The sequence below is a fragment of the Brachyistius frenatus genome, unplaced genomic scaffold, assembly GCF_029030835.1.
Source record: "Brachyistius frenatus isolate BFR_SWC_R1_liver_20210118 unplaced genomic scaffold, ASM2903083v1 Contig_4, whole genome shotgun sequence".
NCBI classification, from domain to species: Eukaryota; Metazoa; Chordata; class Actinopteri; family Embiotocidae; genus Brachyistius; species Brachyistius frenatus.
Window position 1 is genome coordinate 7,620,110 of NW_027210603.1, and position 13,594 is coordinate 7,633,703.

The 13,594-nt window shown below is 40.4% G+C and overlaps 2 protein-coding genes across 2 annotated transcripts; one reads left to right on the forward strand and one right to left on the reverse strand.

The window, feature by feature from the left end:
- Positions 1-2,239: 2,239 nt before the first annotated feature.
- LOC138630913 (potassium channel subfamily K member 15-like) lies at positions 2,240-5,740 on the reverse strand. Its single transcript, XM_069715556.1, has 3 exons — positions 5,458-5,740; positions 2,626-3,201; positions 2,240-2,493 (listed from the first exon to the last, which is right to left on the reverse strand). The coding sequence occupies exons 1-3, from the start codon at positions 5,738-5,740 to the stop codon at positions 2,240-2,242; spliced, it is 1,113 nt and encodes a 370-aa protein (XP_069571657.1).
- A 4,651-nt stretch (positions 5,741-10,391) lies between these two features.
- Positions 10,392-13,343, forward strand: LOC138629637 (opioid growth factor receptor-like). The gene is made up of 8 exons (XM_069713473.1): positions 10,392-10,830; positions 11,018-11,080; positions 11,168-11,206; positions 11,302-11,356; positions 11,878-11,956; positions 12,031-12,097; positions 12,172-12,320; positions 12,410-13,343. Exons 1-8 carry the CDS (start codon positions 10,414-10,416, stop codon positions 12,825-12,827), a joined length of 1,287 nt encoding a protein of 428 aa, XP_069569574.1. The 5' UTR covers positions 10,392-10,413; the 3' UTR covers positions 12,828-13,343.
- Positions 13,344-13,594: the final 251 nt, after the last annotated feature.

A 13,594-nucleotide genomic window follows, 5' to 3' on the forward strand; every position in this document is an offset into this window, starting at 1 on the left:
ACATAAGAAAAAGGAACATATTAATGGAGAAAATTATTCAAGTTAGATTCCAGCTTTCATCACTCACAAGAAAGTGATCTCTATGCAACAAAGCTCATTGTTCAGAGCTTACTGTCGTTCTTTGTTCCATAAGTTGGAAAATAAAATGTCACTGTGCAAAGATCTCTGCAAACCAAACTGTCAGTGTTGCAGATCTGGCAGAGTTCAGCCTGTGCTTTATGTAGACCAATGCTGCTCCCTAGTGTGAGAAATGGGTACCAGGAGAAATTACATTCTGGTCACTACCGGCAACACTAGGGGCTCCTATTAATGATATAATGTAATGCAAAACTTGAGTGATCCTCAAGCTGACCCTCCACAGGGAGGTCAGAGAACAGGCCTGTCACAGATGAATGAAATATTAAAAGAAGGAGATATAAAATTGTAATTTAAAATGAAGTCACTCTGATTCGAAGATCAGCTACAGGGCACCTGAAGGTTCATTGTCGTTTCTCTTCCGTATTCAACAGGGCACACATTTCCCATCATTGCTTCTCTCGTTAATGGGCGGTTCCTAAGTCACCGTTTTTTTTCAAGTCCAGCATCAAATATGAGTTTTAAATTGGTCAATCATTTTATTTAATAGAAACTAATTGAAGTTAAGACTTTGGAAATTCTCAACACTGTACCACCCTGCTGAGTAAAAGTAGAAATAGAAGAAAAGGTCAACGTGAAGCTGCAAAGGGAGATGAGAGGAAAATCTGTTAAAACATCAAACTTTGATCAACATCCTCTATTTTTCTTTGCACGTCTTGACTGAACAAATTTACCAGTGAAATAGAAATGTAATATTGCACGCATATATGGCTGGGGAACCTACAAGAGACAGATTAAAGGCAGAATGGTTTAAAATGGATGCAGGAGATGATGAGTTTTCCTACCTTTATGCTCCTGGAATGGGTCAAGCTTAAAAACATTACATTTCCCATAGTCAATGGTGGAAGTTATTAAGAATCTGAAAATTAAATACAGCAACCGAATAAATGCAGTGAAGTAAAAACAATAGAGAATATATTTTACAGTTTTAGAGTAAATGTACATATTTACATTCTACCCCTACCCATAATGCAATACATTTTTGTTTTAGCCTCCCTTCCCAACCTCCAGTTTACAACATCAGCTGTATTCTAGACTGTGGGAAGCTCCTATAGAGCCACAGAAGACATTATATATATGTTTTGACAGGCTGGCTACCACTCGTGATGAGTAAAATTAACTTGATGTGTAGATATCATTGCAGTGCCACTTAAGTTAACAAGTGTAAGTAAACAAACAAAACATTTTTTTCAGATAAAGTAAGAGATGGAAATAAAAGCATTTCCATGTCTCAGTGGTTTGTATTCAACATCTGATTTGAATGATAGCGATGTGAGATTCAATCACATATCTAAGAAGGCAATTGAATCCTCATTTAGAGACCATTCTAATTTTCCATCATTTTTAGTGCAACTGCTCACTTTTCACTTTTTGTTGACACACTCATTTATAACAGATGACGCCGTCTTGGAAGTCACACCTTTGACTGGCGGCTGCCTCCAGGCGATCAATGCCTACTGTACTATACCTGTTCGTCTGCAGTTTCCGCAACACTGAGCAACGAGGATGGAAACATCACCTAGGGAACCAACCAGAGCAACCGGTGTGAACATTTATAATAGAAAAACAGCGTTGATTACTTACTGAAAATATCTAAAGGTCACAGGTGACAACACTGCGGAAAGTCTGACAGCTAAGATATTCATGCAGATAGCTTCACCTTTCTCTAGCACATGAGATCCTTTTTTTGCGAGTAGACTACACACTCTCTGTGGCTTTTATACAATACAGTAGAGTGGAACAGTAAAGGAGAATAAACTTTGGTTTACAGATTTACTTTAATTTGTTTTTATAGGTTTTCAGCTAGTAATATTATATATATATATACATACATATATATATAATTTATTTTTTTACATATATTATATATATATACATATATATATATATTATATATATAAAATATATACGTAAAAAAATACACTATAAACTATGAGCTTTAATTTAACCTACATTTTGTCTGACATCAAGTTGTGCTACATTCATGACTAAAGAAAGCAATTTGTCCCATAAAACAGAAAATCAGATGGTTAAATCTGCTTTATGGTGTGCACAAAAAGTTCAAAACATAGGGCCCTTCAACTTGAAGTCCAAACTTTCAGAGTTAGAGGGACCTCCGCCTGGTGTGAGGATCGTTCTTGCCCAGACAGAGAGCCCCGCCACCGGGGGAGGCCCGTGACGACACGGTGCATGTACTGCAGGAGCCCCGGTCCACCCTGTAGGAGATGGAGTTGTAAAAAACAGGGTTGCTGTGGCCGCTTGTCTGGTCGTGGTGAGGCTGAGGGTTGCTGCCGTAAATGTCCAGGCCACAGCACATGCAGGAGAACAAGGCCCTGAGTCTGCTGGTTTCAGGGAGCTTCGAGTGCTCAGATGTAATAAGTCTATGTTCCTCTGCAGAAGAAGGGAGGAGGCTGAGACAGCTAGTGCCCCCCTCCATTGGGAGGGTAAGGTTGCACCGGCTGCTGTGTCCATCTTTACTGTGTTTGCATTCAGCAGTTTCTGCTCCAGCATCTGATGCCTCCCTGTCCTCCTGCGTGTCCTTAGGCTGTGATCCCCGCTCTTCTCCCTCTGCTTCGTGCCTCGCATCTGGCTCATCTGAGTTTACCGTGAGAAACCGCAAAACCACCAGGTTAAGAAAAGCTCCGACGACCGTCAGCCCTACTAAAATGTACATGAAGCTAAAGGCCACATAGGGGGGTCGCTTCTGGAGGGCATCCCTTTTCTGCAGGGCAACAAAATCCCCAAAGCCGATTGTGGTGAGCGTGATGAAGCAATAGTAGTAGGCATTGAAGAAGGTCCAGTCCTCAAAATGGGAGAATGCTGCAGCTCCAATACACAATGTGCTCATGCAGGACAGCAAACCCATGAGTACCATGTTCCCCATTGACACCTCTGTCTTCCGTAAGCCGAGGCCCTGCTTGGCTCTGCGCAGGAGGTATCGCACCAAAGTGTTGATCCTCTCGCCCAGGCTCTGGAACATGACCAGCGTCAGAGGAATGCCCAAGACTGCGTAAAACATACAGAAGGCCTTGCCAGCGTCAGTGCGTGGAGCAGCGTGGCCATAACCTACAAAGTCACAGTATAATGCAGGTCACGTAATGTCAAGTACTGCTGTTTCATTCACTCACACATCACTTTGTGCTGGTCCAAGTCAAGTCTTTAAATTACTGTCAGTAAAAACTGCTTAGACTTTACATACAGTTGGTCTGAATTTAGCTGTTTATATGGGTAAAGTTGCAGTAATCAACATGTTTCTGCTTGTTGCTGCTTCCAGTGGATCAGATGACAATGTGTAAACTAAAGGCTTTAAAAAAAAAACGCACAGTTATCATCCGATACAGTTTGACTCAGCTGTGCAGAGCATTGTACCATCTTTCAGCCAACTGCTTTCATGACAGCTACTTCACTCATTTGGTTTACTCACGCCGCTTTCATCAACCTCATTTCTTGCGGTAGCTGGCAGCTGCTTTCACCATTGAGGCTTTAACATTACCAGTGCACACCACTTGCCCAGCACCGAATAGTAAGGATACTAAGTTAGCAGGTGAGGTCAACCATCTGGCAGAGAAGATTGGAAATTAAGCGAATAGTAGACAATGTTCCTGCCAGTATGTTCATATATATATCAGTCAACTAGAGGATGCCGTGTCAGTGGCACGTTTTGCCTAACCTAGGTGTGAAAAGTAGCCGCCAGTAGGGCCAGGGTTGAAGAATGAGGTTATGTGACAGAGGTCTTTTGACAAACTCCAAAAATGAGGAAGTAGGGAACTGGGCTTAGGGTGGTTCAATGGATCAAACCCAGGACTTCATTCCAGGAGACCAGGGTTCAAGTCAATGAAAGCAACAATGGCTTTCGTTAAAGACATCTTTTTCTAACCCATAACCAAGTATTAATTTTCATAAATCTAACCACTTGGCTTTTGGTGGGACCTTACTTTTCATGCCGTAAGCAAAGCAAAACATGTCACTGACATGTAGCCGACTGGTGGGTGTATTACTTGTGTGATATGTAAAAATGGTAAGGTGGGAAGATAAATATACATCTACATAATAATGTATAAAAAACACTAGCCAGCATAAGAAAAGAAAATAACAATTCCGCTTTTTAACGTAACAAACCCAGCACACGGGTGTTTTCACTTTGTCTGGTTAATTAGACCTGTTCAGGCTGAGGTTGGACAGGAATCCTGGAACTGTTTGAACCAAGTCATGAAACATTTAACTTTTTCCACCTTTACTTCCATCCTACAAATATTTGCCCTGTTATTTGACTCTACCTTTACAATTGGACCACTCTAATCATAAAGTCATACAAATGTTAATATCCATCTAAACACTGTCAGTAGTGAAACAACAGTAGGAAGACCAACCCTGAACAACCTCGTTGCACATGAAAAGTTGTAAATGAGAAATTTATTCGCAGTTTTGATATAACATTGATGGAACAACACACAGTCACGACCCTGGTCATGAGTGTGTTTACTTCTCCCGCAACAGTGAGGCTAAACATGACACTGACATGGTCTCCTCTAGTGGACTGAGACCTGTATTACACTTTGCCGTGAATCTGTGCTGACATTTCAAACTTTAAATATCAACCTTTAGCGCTCAACACTCAGTTTCTGATTGGGTTAAAGACACTTAGCCTCCAGTGTTGAAATGTTGGTGTAAAATGCTGATGGTTACATCTTTTACAGTCACCTCTATATTCAATGTTACATGAAAAGGCTTCAAATGGTGATCAAAAATAGTATGAAGTTAAGTACTTCTAAAAAACGTCTGCACTCCTGCAGTAATACATTTCTCTGCTCCATATGCAAAGTTTTTTAGTTGGTTTTTTTTTTTACTAAAATATGGCTACAAAGGCCATACTGCATCAATCCTAATCCATGATTTTGCTCATACTACTTGCATTCATTGTAACTCCTGACCAGGGGCTTTGTTTTCTGCGAGGATCCAAACTACAAACTTTTTTTTATCTTTACACCCTAACAAAAGAATGTTGGTGGAATATTCCTTCAAGTAATATAAGATGACAAAATGCAGGTTGTCAGTCGACTTTATCCACAAATTGCTATTGAGTGGAAAATCATGATAATCACAAACTTTAATCCCCATCCATAATCGTGTAGCCTACTACCACCCTCCCCTTCCTCCTTCCCTCTGTGTGGCTGTATTGTTTCATCTATTTCTCTTCAGTGTGGCCCCTATAGATTAGGTCCCTTTGTCCTCCAGCATACGAACACACACATGCAAAACCCGCTTGCCTAGTATGGACCAAAAAAACAACAAAAAACCTATTTAGTACTATTAAATACTTGCCGATCGTGGTGATAACAGTGATGGCAAAATAAAAAGAGCCGGCGAACTTCCACTGTCTCCCGGCGCGGTGCGGCTCCGACTGGAGTACCACTCTCTCAATCTCTCTGAAATCATCCTCGACGAAGCCGTATTTTTTCCTCAGCTCGTTCAGCTTTTGCTCCAGCACTTTTTTCCTTGAACTCTCACTTTCCGACTCCAGTGCGTCGAAAACAGCGGCCCCAATGAGCAGGTACACAATAATGCAGAGGATAAGAAAGAGGGTCCTGATGTTCTGCGTCTTCATCCTCAACTCCAGAGTGCTCACAGAGGGAGGGTGCTGCTGCTCACAGGGACGGACGCAGAGAGGACACAGAAGCATCCTGCATGGGCTGCATTCATCTGCAGAGAGTTGATGTGTTGGCCCCTTTTGGCCTGCTAGGATTACAGCGTGTCGAAATGGACTGCGTGCTGAAATTGTCGCCTTTTGTGTTCGCGTGTCGTCTGCTGAAATGGCACCAAACGTGTCTGTGCAAGTTACCTGAGCTCACCAGCTGGCTGCATCTTGACTTTCCACAGGATGTTTGTCTAGCCTACTTAAAGATGCTCACATGGCCTTGTTTACTGAACATCTAAAGGTTTTAACAGGTGCACACCTGCTCTTGTTCTGTGGCAGCCTCCCCTCCACTTACTGTTACCTCACCGTGATCACCGTGAAGGATGTATGTGCAGAATTAGTTTTCACATTCATCTGTTGAGGAGGAAAAATGTTTAATGCTTGTTTTAAAAGTCTGTTTAAAATGAAGTGAATATTTAAAGCCAATAATGTAGAAAGTTGAAGTCTCCAATGCACATACTGGAAATGTATATGTAGGCTATATATGTTTGTGTGTTTGCATGTATGTGTGAATGTGTTTGTATATATGTGCGTATATTACTATTCATGGATCTATATATATATATATATATATATATATATACAGTATATATGTATGTATGTATCTGTCCATGCGAGTACATATGGATACATGCATATGTACATACATATGTATGTGAGTATGTACTGTATATATGGATCTATAATACAAACTTTGGGTCACATTTCTTTAACCATCATCCCATTTTGTGGAGTATTTATACTGCACCCTTTCTAAGCCTGGCTCAATCAGCTGTTGATCCCTGACCCTGTGTTTGGAGACATTTGGGATACACAAGTGTCAGAGTGACTGAGTGTGTTGTCGTGTCTGTGGCTGCGTCAGAGAAGCACAGCAGAAACAGCTGGCCTTTCTAGACTCTACTGTCTTGCTGACGTTGCCCTGTGAAGCGTTCATGTGCAGAGTATTCACATTACGCTCACTAAAGTATTACTCTGAGCGATGAAGCATTAGCTGGTGGTAGCGCTGACCTTTATCAAGCACACTTAGTCGCTGAGTGATCCACCACCCTGCCGTCATCATTAACTAAGTCCAGCCCGCAGGCCGAGTGAGAGAGACCAGAGATGATTTGTGTGCATGTATCAGTGCAACAGCTCTGGGGCCTCATTTATGGAGCCTCACTGAGGGTTCCTGTTGCATTTACTGAGCTCATTGCTCATTCTTATGCTAGTTTGAGACACTGCACTGGAACCAGAAAATAGGCTGTTTCCTATTCTGCATGTAGTCCCTTCTATTTCAGAAAACCATTTCAATTTGTAGACACTATTTACACACTAAAGCAGGCCATAAAGAACCAAAGATCTGTCAATAAAATCCACATTTATTGCCTCCAGTACCTACAGAACATATGGCTCTGTGTTGTGTTTTTATCTTGTAGAGACCGTGCAGGACCTTAACCTGCTATCGTGAGCACAAATGAATCTCCTGCTGAGCAGATGTTAACAGTTCAGACGAGGTTTGATTTTCTCCACTGGCAGTCAGGGCAATTATCTACTTTTGAAAGGAGTCCCTGAGCCATAATTGCTTCGCCAGAGACCACAAAATGAGAGCACATGGGGCTCGCATCAATATTATTCCAGATCAATTCCTTCTACATTTAATTTTGTAGGAAACAAATAATGATGAAAATAATTTTATACAGCCATAAATAAACATTAGCTCATTAGTGTTGTGTACAATCAATGCAAAAGACAAGTGACTTTTATACAAACGGCCCTGTGGTTTAACAACCCTATCCATGAAATGATGCTGCATTATCTAATGTGCTCATCTCCTATCTCTGTGCAGTACAGGACAGTTCATGCATCCTTTTATCTTCCACAGGAAGACATTAAGAGCAGGATGTCCACTGAGTGGAGTCGAGACACTCATCAAGTGCTATTCCTAAAGAAAATGAGGCAGGGAAACATACTGCAAACATGAGGCTATCTTTAAAATGATAACAGCCGGTGGCAGCAGTGGAGATAAGAACAGTGGTTATGATGATTATTTAGTACGGAGACATAAAGTCCTTTTGTAATAAAAATAAAAATGCCACCTCTATTCAATGCAATAAAACAAAACAAAAAGTAAAAGCTTAAGACAAACTTGCAGGCAAATGTCTCTTTGGTGACGTAGTCATCAATGTCACTGAGGGAAACAGGTTTGAACTTTGCAGCTAATGTGAAAAGTCCTTTGAGCCTTATTAACCAAAAGGGCATGGATGTGGTCCTTAATTCCACTATGAATCATTCAGAAAGATTTTCTGGTTGAGACACCTGGTGTAAGGATGACTATGACCACAAATCTTCATCATTCTTTTCTCAAATTAAAGTAAATTCTAGCTGACTTTAGTAACTGTGTTTTGAATTTACATCAATTGTATCATTTTCTGTATCAACCTCTCAGATTTAATGAAAAAAAAATCAGCGAAATACTTTCCGCCAGGGTCATGTCTTGTTATGTATAGACTACCTCATCAACTCTGTTTCCTGCATTTTAGAGTACAAAATACACTGAGCTGGATCAATAAAAGCAAAGAAATAAGCTTGAACATAATTCAAATCAAATATCTTGAAACAAAAATGCTTGCTATGGTAAACAGATTTACTATTTTGACACTACTAATAATTTTGGATTGATGAGTGTGTTTGTGAATGAAGGTGTAGACAAAAGGCTGTGTTTGTGAATGAGAGTGAGACTGCTGTGCCAAACCAAAAGGTCACGGGGGGGTCGGCAACCTGTGAGGTCACATACTGTTGTTCTTCGAGCCATAAACAGGAACAAACGGCTGTCGCGAGGACTCCAGGGTGTGAAGGAAGACAACCACCACCTCGACCAACCAACAAAGGACACATCAATACACATGACTTTTTGGTGTCTGGACTATAAGAAGACTGGGTCAGGGATAGTCAGGAGGTCAGACTTCCTGAACTGACACATACTCTGTCAGGGAAACATAGTCTGGACCCAGAGCTCTGTAAACTGATTATTCTGCGGCTGTTAAATAAACATCTTGAAGCCTGACATCTTCTCCTATTGCCTCATTAAAGAACACGCAGGACTGGGGGCTGACACATATTGGCTTTGTACTAGCAGGAGCCCAAGTCCAACACTTTACCTTACTCATTAACCCTGCATTTTGGTGAATGAGTAAGGAATACACAAATATTCCTCTGTGTTTTATTGCCATAATGAGGAGGGGAAAAAAACGTTCCACTTTAATTAATCAACTTTGGATCTCTTGTGGTAAAAAAAAAATCAAAGGTTTTGTAAATCGTCAGTTTTTTTTATTTTTTTATTCATGCAAACCCTTACTAAATAATAATCCGGGAATTTATTTATTAATTCACAACAAACATGTGGTAAACAATTATAAATCTGTGTAATTAAAGTATTTCAGTCTTCCAATGCAGACCAAATGGCCATTTTAAATAAATAGGCTAATGGACTCTATTTGTATTTGAGTGCCATCCAATCTGAACACTTCACATACGACTGTAATTTACCAGTCTATATTTATTCAGCAGTTATGAAACTGATGTCTTTATAAATTTGTGCTAATCATTTTTTTAAACATGGGTATTGTTGGACTTGGGCTCCTGCTAGTTCAAAGCCAATATGTGTCAGCCCCCAGTCCTGCGTGTTCTTTAATGAGGCAATAGGAGAAGATGTCAGGCTTCAAGATATTTATTTAACAGCAGCAGAATAATCAGTTTACAGAGCTCTGGGTCCAGACTATGTTTCCCTGACAGAGTATGTGTCAGTTCACGAAGTCTGACCTCCTGACTATCCCTGACCCAGTCTTCTTATAGTCCAGACACCAAAAAGTCATGTGTATTGATGTGTCCTTTATTGGTTGGCCGAGGTGGTGGTTGTCTTCCTTCACACCCTGGAGTCCTCGCGACAGCCGTCTGTTCCTGTTTATGCCTCAAAGAACAACAGTATGTGACCCCCACAGGTTGCCGACCCCCTCCTGTGACCTTTTGGTTTGGCACAGTACTCTCACTCTCATTCACAAACACAGCCTTTCGTCTACACCTTAGGATTAATAGTTGATAATACGACCTATATATAAGTAATATGATATGGCATACATATATGTTGTATTATTGTAAACATAACCGAGCACAGAATCGCACAAAAGGTAAAGGTAAAGTATTTGGACGGCTCGTTACATATTGTTTTAACACAATTTAAACGAGTGCAGCTGCAGCTGTCCGTGTGTTTCAGGCTGTACAAATAGCCCTTTAAATGCTCTGAAATGTACTTCTTTAATAATAGCAGTAGTCTGCTTTTGACGACAACAACAACAACAAAAGAAAAACGTCATACATAGGCCCAATTAAGAAATGATTAATAATCCTTCGTGTGCTACATATAGCTTCACAACAACGGGTGGAGGTTTGCGTCACGTGAGCAACATTACCCTGCTGGTGTGTTGCAGGTGTTGTTTGTCCTGAAAGTTTTCGTTTCACTGTAAGGGGAGTGTGAGAGAAAAGGAAAGTGAAACAGAACAACTGCGATCTGCTCAGTGAGGCTGTGTCAGCGCTTCGGTAGACATACTATGGCCTGGCCCCGCTCCATCGTACCTTACAGGTCTTGGTTTGAGCGGTTATGCCGTGGATTGACTGTTTTGTGGCGCTGCATTACAAGTATGTTTCCGCCGATACTCGCATTATCCTGGCGAAAATATCGCGAAAATGAACCCGAAGTAACCGACGAGCACAAAAATTCCCGGGAAGACTTGAGTTCTCTCCGCGACGATCATCATCAACACGAGGCTGCCGTGGGGAAAAGGGCCGCGGACTTTGACCCGGAGCCCTTTAAAAAGCGGCCGAAGGTTGAGGAAGACTTTGACAGCGAAGAGTATCGAGTTGAGACCACGGACGAGTTGTATTGTGACTATGATTCAACCTGGGAGGCCGAGCGGAGTGACGAGATTACAATGCGGAAGAGCAGGCGTTTAGCACCCTCCAGATATGTGAGTAAACCAAAGGGTCTTTACAGTTTAGGCTGGGAGTTCCTATCCTGCAATCACTTCTTAGTTTTAGGTTTTTGGGGTTAAAAAAAACAACAACAAAAAATCCCCTTAATCTCATGTGGGGAGTACATTTTTAAAGGTTTGTCTTCAATAATAAATTGATCCTCTTTTATTTTTTATGATCTAGCACAAGTTCAGCAGATTTGAAACTGCTGCAAAGGACATGCAAAACTACAGGCATAACTACCCTGTAAGTTACAAGTACACAAACACACAAACACACTGCAAATATACACTGTCCCATGTTTAAGCATTAACCAATTATGTTTCCCCACAGACCCAACCCTGGCAAAAACCCTGGAAAAAGCAAGCACCTGTATGTACACGTGTTTATTGTGGTTTTATGCGACTTATTTGATTTATATTTAAGAAAACTGCTTTGTCTTTGTGGAATTATTTTCTCTCGAGTAGGACGACAAGCCAAATCTGAATTTCTACCTGGATAAGATACCCACCTTACCAGACGGTACGTCTGTCACTGGAACGCTGTATGGAGCCCATGAAGCCCTAAATTTGTAATATATTTTTATCAAATGAGTGCAACTGCAGTGTTACATTTATGTGATAGAATATCACTCAAGAATTTGTGACCATCTATTAAGTAGAACCTGACGAATTCACTGGTCAGCTGATGGTGGCCTACCACACCGATATATCGATATCAGCATATATGTTGAGTATGAAAAAAAAAAAAAAAAATCACAGAAAATAATGCTTAAAAACATCCTTGGAGTCTATTTGCTTTTTACATAAATTGTTCTTTATAATCATCAAATTCCCAGTGAAGTTCACTGTTATAATCAAACTGTAAAAATACCTCCATTACATTTCTTTGTCACAAGTCACAAGTGAGTCAATAAATTGATATCAGAATTTTTTTTTTTACTTCTTAATATTGGTATTGACATCGGCCCCAAAAATCTAATTTTGGTCAGGCTCTACTGTTTAGAGACTTATTTACTGGTAGTGATTTCTATTTCTTATCAGGTGTCTACTTGAGGGATTTCCATAGAGATTGGTATGGACAGTATTACTCACTGGAGTCCGTGCACTCCTATATTCAATGGTAAGTTACTTTTAAATCACAGATGTATGGTAAAATATTCAGCTACAATTTTGAACAACATTTTTCTTTCCAAGGTTGTTTCCCCTGCAAGAACCAGGGGTGAACTATGAGGCCAGTACTCTGACAAAGGAAGAAATTGAGGTAAACTTGTGAAAGTTAAACTTTTAATAGAAAACGCTTCACATATTCTGACGGACGTTCTGTGTTTCCTTCAGGAGTTTTGTCAAAACAGCACTGCACAGGAAAATCTGCTGACATCATACAAGCTCATGTTGGACTTTTATGGTATCGAGTTGTGTAACGAGGATACAGGAGAAGTGAGGAGAGGACAGAACTGGAGGGACAGATTCAAAAACCTGAACGGGTAAACTGTCTATGAATTTTAGGAAAACCATTACTCGCAAAAAGTAACAAAACCCTCGAAATAATCTTTTACTTTTTACGGTTTGACAGTCACACACATAACAGCCTGCGCATCACCCGCATCCTGAAGTGCCTGGGAACCCTGGGATACCCTCACTACCAAGCCCCTCTGGTCCGCTTCTTCCTTGAGGAGACTCTCATCCACCAAGAACTCCCAAATATCAAGGACAGTGTCCTCAACTACTTCATGTTTTCTGTGCTCGACAAGAGACAGCGCCGGGATCTCATCAAGTTTGCCTATTTCAGCTACGGTCACAAAGATGAGTTTGTGTGGTGCCCAAAGAAAATTCAGATGTTATGGTCGAGGCAGTTCAAGCCACAAAAGCGATTGAAAAAAGATTCCTTTAACCTTGCCTGTGATCCCTATTTGTTTAGTGTCGACACTGAAGGCCAATACGAGGAGAAGGAGACTTCCAAAGTAGAATTTGTGTCTGATGAGCAAAACTGAGAGCCATAAAGCAACATGTGCAAGATCAACAGCAGCAATTAAGTCCTCATGCTAGTCTGCCAAATCAGTCCTGATACAGTTATTTGTAAGTATTGAATGATGTAGTGTAGTCGTTTCAACACCGATATATTTTGCTTTATACATTAATTCACATTGCATCATCATTTATGCTAATATGTTTTCTCACTTTAGTATTTAGTTTTTTTTTCCTTTTCTTTCTTGTAATTTTAGGCTTTACAAACAAAAATGTGGATTATTCTTGGTGAATGTTTTACACAAAGTGTGACTGTTTATGTTATGGTGTGATTAGAGGGGACACATGAAGAATGTAGGAAATCAGCCATCATGTGTTAATGTGGTTACCTTACCTCGATTATATTTTATGCATTGTATGTTCCAAATGTTTGGTGTTAAATTTGCTCTGGTTCTGTTCTATGTATTTTCTTGGTAATTGTAAAGTGTATTGGGACTATGTTGCTTGATGATATTACACTATATAAATCAATTGACACAGCACTAGCATGCAGAGCAGTTTTTGATTGTTATGAAATATTAAGTGATTGGCTCATCAATATTTTATCTGAACAGGTTTCTGCACAATGTAGCATCTGCAGTATACATCTATAATACTTTGCTCACAACATTTCTTACAATAATTTGACAGAACCCCACCTGTACTTGAATAATGTGGATGGTAATAATCAAAAAAATGAGCGATGACCCCAAAAACCTCAATATTATACTGTAAAAGCCTTAAACACCGTCCT